The sequence below is a fragment of the Salvelinus sp. IW2-2015 genome, linkage group LG4q.1:29 (genome assembly GCF_002910315.2).
Source record: "Salvelinus sp. IW2-2015 linkage group LG4q.1:29, ASM291031v2, whole genome shotgun sequence".
Classification (NCBI taxonomy): Eukaryota; Metazoa; Chordata; class Actinopteri; order Salmoniformes; family Salmonidae; genus Salvelinus; species Salvelinus sp. IW2-2015.
Window position 1 is genome coordinate 38,413,245 of NC_036842.1, and position 5,871 is coordinate 38,419,115.

Sequence of the window (5,871 nt, forward strand, 5' to 3'; positions counted from 1 at the left end):
CTAGCCCATATGACAGTAGCTAGCCCATATGACAGTAGCTAGCCCATATGACAGTAGCTAGCCCATATGACAGTAGCTAGCCCATATGACAGTAGTTAGCATACATTACAGTATTTAGCCCTTATGACTGTAGCTAGCCCACCTGGTGCTTGTGCTGGTTGAGCAGCGGCAGCTCCATGTCCTGGCTGGGCGAGGCAGTGAGCTGACGGCGAGGGGGCGTGTCAGTGGGCTCCTTCTGCTTGTTGCGGCACATGCAGACCAGGAAGAAAAGGCATGCGATGACCAGTGGGATGGCGATGCTGGGGATCAAGATGTACAGGATCTCCTTCTTCAGGTTCTCTGGCGGTGCTGGAGGTCAAAGGTCAAACAGGGTTTGACTGACACTGAAAACTGACACTTGTTTGACTGACAACTGACACTCAGCAGTATAATGTCACCACGAGCAGTACCACACACATTTAGGTGGTGAAAATGTTGAAAGACTTTGCTCTCACACAGTCAGTCACACAGTGTATCTGCACATGTACACAGGTACACTTCACGCTGCAATGTGGTAGCTATGGGACCAAAACAGAGGAGTTTAGTTGTTCGGAAATTGACCCGATATTGCGGTTTACTTTGTTTAACGCTGACTCTACCTTGAACTGGGCTGAGTTAACTACTTTTGTGTTTTTATTGATTAAATGCAGATTTTCCAGATTCAGATTCTTGGACTGAAAAGCACTTTCAATGGAGATTCTTCACTGAGCCTACATTTGAGTCCATTAAAGGTCTGGAAAAATCGGCCTATTATGTGTGTACATATAATGCAATGTAGAAAAGTCCAAGTGTACTCATGTAAGAGGAATGGAATGGTATGTAGTAAAAGTAACACTATCATTATGCACTGGCATCACAAACAAACACATGACTTTTTTTACTACTCATTCTAACATTTTCCACCAGACTGGGACTCTTAGATCTCACACCTTTTATGTGAAGTGGGGGAGGGGGGGGGGGGGGAGATGCCAAATCGGTGACAAAATGCTAAAAAGACATGCTCAGCTCTTACTAAGTTCAGTAAATAAGTATTTGGGTGCTATAGCCCAGGAGTATTTTCCATGGAAATCAACGGCTAGCCATAAAATAACTCTGGGGTTCAGTACTCACTGCAGGGGCGGACGTCGCACAGGTCCACTCTGACCTGCTGGTCAAGGGTGAAGCACCAGGGACCCTCCATCTGGCCCCCGGGGTTACGGCAGAAGTTGTGGCCCCCCCGCAGCTCAGGATACTCCACGGGGGACAGGTGGTGGCTGTGGGGGTACTGGGCACTCCACGGCTGGCAGGGGTAGCCCGACTTGGAGACGCTCACCGTGCCCTTGTAGTTGGCTCCGCTGCCATTGTAGCAGCTGTGATCTGTTGGCGAATCTTTCACGAAGATTAAAAGTTAGTTTTGGATGACTTCATCTATGTTTTTACAATGTTTGAATTATAACTGCCAGGAAATCAAATAAGGAAGAAGAAGCAAGTTTGAAGTTGTGTTAAGTTTCTTCAAATGTAGTTCCCTCTACCTAAATGTGCCAAAGTAACAATTTCCAGAAATGCCACAAGAGGGCTCCCTAGATACACAATACAAACAACCATAGTTCCTTAACCTGATGATGTAATGAAATGTTATTCAAAAATGTGTATATTACAAAATATAGGCGATAGCCTGTGTCTATGTCTATCCGTCTGTCCACCTCTGCCTGCATGTTTGTGTTCAGGTGTCCACCTACATGTCCCTGTCTTGTGTGTTCATGTCTATGTGTCTATGTCTATTGTCCACTTACATGTGCCTAGCTTGTCCAGGGGCACCCCGATCCTCATGCAGTTGGCAGCGTCGGGCGAGCCCGGGTGGGGCAGCAGGTGGCAGCTGGGCAGCTCCAGTTGCATCAGGATGAGAGGGTTGGAGCGAGCGATGGTGTACTCGGTGTGACACAACTCGTTCTCTAATGCCTCGCACTCGTCACGGCACAGCTGGCGGCGCCGCGGGCCCCGAGCCCCCTCGTCGCACAGCGGGAACACGTAGTGACAGAAGGAGGGGATGGCGAACTTGGAACACTGGTCCGAGAGCTGCGTGGACGTGCCGATCATGGTGAACGCGGCTGTGGGGGGGGAAGAGCAGGAGTAGTGAGTCATTATATTATAGAGAATTGAGTTCAACAGACTTGAGTTCAATCAGGTGCCCACTGTCCATGTAAATCTTATTCATTATGACCTAAAAAGGCAGAACTGACTAGATCAGCACTGCTACTCTGAATGAATATGGGCCCTGGTCAAACTACCCCTTGAATTCACAAGAATATATGATGGGGATGAGTTTGGTCAAATTTAGAGATGCCATTCTAAGAGTATATTCTGATTCTAGTATTTAGCCTTTCATTAGGATCTCCACTGGCTGCAGCACATGCAGCAGCTACTCTTCCTGGGGTCCACTAGCTGCAGCACATGAAGCAGCTACTCTTCCTGGGGTCCACTAGCTACAGCACATGCAGCAGCTGCTCTTCCTGGGGTCCACTGGCTGCAGCACATGCAGCAGCTACTCTTCCTGGGGTCCACTAGCTGCAGCACATGCAGCAGCTGCTCTTCCTGGGGTCCACTAGCTGCAGCACATGAAGCAGCTACTCTTCCTGGGGTCCACTAGCTGCAGCACATGCAGCAGCTACTCTTCCTGGGGTCCATAGCTGCGCACATGCAGGCAGCTACTCTTCCTGGGGGCGCATTAGCACATGTACATGCAGCAGCTACCTCTTCCTGGGGTCCATTAGCTACTGTCATGCAGCAGCTACTCTTCCTGGGGTCCACTGCTATGCAATGCAGCAGCTACTCTTCTGGGGCATTAGCTACTGTACATGCAGAGCTACTCTTCCTGGGGTCATTAGCTACTGTACATGCAGCAGCTACTCTTCCTGGGTCCATAGCTACTGTACATGCAGCAGCTTCTTCCTGGGGTCCATAGCTACTGTACATGCAGCAGCTACTCTTCCTGGGTCCACTAGCTACTGTACATGCAGCAGCTACTCTTCCTGGGGTCCACTGGCTTGCAGCACATGCAGCAGCTACTCTTCTGGGGTCCACTAGCTGAAGCACATGCAGCAGCTACTCTTCCTGGGGTCCACTAGCTACTGCACATGCAGCAGCTACTCTTCCTGGGGTCCATTCTGAAGCACATGCAGCAGCTACTCTTCTGGGGTCCATTCTGAAGCACATGCAGCAGCTACTTTCCTGGGGTCCACTAGCTACTGCACATGCAGCTGCTATCTTCCTGGGGTCCAATTCTGAGCCATGCAGCAAGCTACTCTTCTGGGGTCCACTAGCTGAAGCACATGCAGCAGCTACTCTTCCTGGGGTCCACTAGCTGAAGCACATGCAGCAGCTACTCTTCTGGGGTCCACTCTGAGCACATGAGCAGCTATCTTCCGGGTCACTAGCTACTGTACATGCAGCAGCTACTCTTCCTGAGGTCCACTAGCTACTGTCATGCAGCAGCTACTCTTCTGAGGTCCACTAGCTACTGTACATGCAGCAGCTACTCTTCCTGGGGTCCCTAGCTACTGTACATGCAGCAGCTTACTTCCTGAGGTCCACTAGCTACTGTAATGCAGGCAGCTACTCTTCCTGAGGTCCACTAGCTACTGTACATGCAGCAGCTACTCTTCCTGGGGTCCACTCTGAAGCACTACTGTCTTTATATCAACTTTTGTATGCCATCAATACAAAGTAAGCAGAGTGAACGGGAAACTCTTCCATAAGCCTTTTCTGTTTTTGGGGGTTAGTCTTCTACTTGAGGTAGACGGACAACAAGATATTATTACATAGGGAGTGAAAGTAATGAAAGAAAATACCCTCATTTCCTGAGAGAACCCATGCCAAACAGAACAGGGCTACGTCCAAAACGGCACCCCTATTCCCTCATGTAGTGCACTACTTTTGACCAGAGCCCTATGGTCAAAAGTTGTGCACTATATAGGAATAGGGTGCCATTTGTGATGCAGCCCGAGTTTGGGACAGAGGAATCATGGGGCAATATCTTCTCTGACGGAGTTATTGCTTCAATGTATTTCATTTGAGGGGCTTAACGATAAGATTATACTTCTTAGTTATATTTTCTATGTCCTTATGGTATCTTAAACTCGAGTTAGGTAACTGTACTTGGCATCTGTTTTGTGTAAAGACCCGTGCATTCCGAAGGTTTTAAACCCCCCCCAGAACCCACAATTTTACAGATCTGATATGTACCACGATCTGCCAGGGCAATTTTCACCAGTCAATTTGCTTGCCATACATACTTTAATAGCCTCCAGATCTATACACTATCTCAAGTAAAAACAATCCTTTCCTTATGCATCCTACAAAACGACCCTTCATCTACACCACTTGGAAACATGGAAACGTTCAAAAACACAATAATGCCTGTGCGAGGTGATTATGTGCTTGCATTTTTGTGTGCGGGTGTGAATAAGCAAGAGAGCGAGAGAAACAGACAGTGTTTTTACTCCAGCAGAGCTTGTGACTGTATTTTGGCATACCTCCCCACGGGCAGCCCCGGGACGTGTCTCCTCACGGGCAGCCGGGACGTGCCTCCCCACGGGCAGCCCCGGGACGTGCCTCCCCACGGGCAGCCCCGGGACGTGCCTCCCCACGGGCAGCCCCGGGACGTGCCTCCACACGGGCAGCCACGGCACATAACTTCTTATGGGCAGCCCCGGGTCTAGGGTTGCAAAATTCCAGGAACTTTCAACAAATTTCCTGGTTTAAACCGAAATCTTTGTTGGAGGAATCCAGATTACCTTCTTATTCCCTCCTGATTCCGGGAATCCTCCAACTGGAATTTAGGAAAAACCAGGGAATTTATTGAAATTTCCTGGAATTTTGCAACCATACCCAGGACATATGAGTCACAGTGAAAATAAAGAAGTGCTGTACGGTGGGTCAGAACATTATAATATAAATGGGCAGCAAATTGGCGAACAATAAATGATTGAGAGATAAATCCAAGGCACATCACTACTAAACCGACCATGTAGACAAAGTCAAATCTTAATGAGTTGGGATAATTTTTATTCCAGTGTCCAATTTTCCAGTTCTAGGTGTTGAACTAAATATGGAACATTTACATTATGGCTAATAAATGCATGCATTATTGTCTAATAATGGACCAGCCTTGGAATGGAACTGAGCAACATTATGGATGTCGTCAGGTTATTCTTGATCAATGCAATGATTTAAATCAAAATAACACAACATTGTATCTCTCTTGTAGTAATGGAGACAAAACACAGTGTACTGAATTTGCCCCTAGATGGAACTGATCTTGGTTCAGTTTTGAAGTTTCCCCCGCCAATAGTGAAGGTTAGCATTTGGGGAGGGGAAGCTGATCCTAGATCTGTACCTAGTGGGAACTTCCCCCCCAGAGCGTAACGGTGGTCGAGGGGGTGTGATCTCACCTGTGATCCGGTTCTCACTCTCTCCCTGCATCTGCAGAGATTCCACGTAGATGCTGCGGTTGCCGATGAAGCGGGCACAAGCGATGCCCCGGTAGGGCTGGCAGAAGCCCTTCTCATGCGTCCTGTAGGAACACAGACAGACAATGAACCACAGGTTCACTCAATGTTTCCCCTACCGTTGTATAGGCGGGGTGGAGCGAGAGAGAGACACACACACAGGATACAGAGAGCCTGTTCAGCCAGATATCTCGGCTAGGCTACATGCTAACACTAGTATGCTACCGTATTACATGACAGCCTCTCCTGTGTACGCTGATGTACAGGTAGCCTGTGAGCTAACATAACAGCCTCTCCTGTTTACGCTGATGTACAGGTAGCCTGTGAGCTAATATAAGAGCCTCTC

General features: G+C 48.5%; 1 protein-coding gene across 1 annotated transcript in view; it reads right to left on the reverse strand.

The window, feature by feature from the left end:
• The window catches only part of ror2 (receptor tyrosine kinase-like orphan receptor 2), a gene marked incomplete at its 5' end in the record, with an annotated part of 50,178 nt that overhangs the window by 4,417 nt on the left and 39,890 nt on the right, over positions 1 to 5,871 (reverse strand). The window contains 4 exons of the mRNA XM_070439620.1: positions 143 to 348; positions 1,150 to 1,395; positions 1,812 to 2,126; positions 5,469 to 5,590. Coding sequence (XP_070295721.1) covers positions 143 to 348; positions 1,150 to 1,395; positions 1,812 to 2,126; positions 5,469 to 5,590 — 889 coding nt within the window. The remainder of the gene's footprint in view (positions 1 to 142; positions 349 to 1,149; positions 1,396 to 1,811; positions 2,127 to 5,468; positions 5,591 to 5,871) is intronic.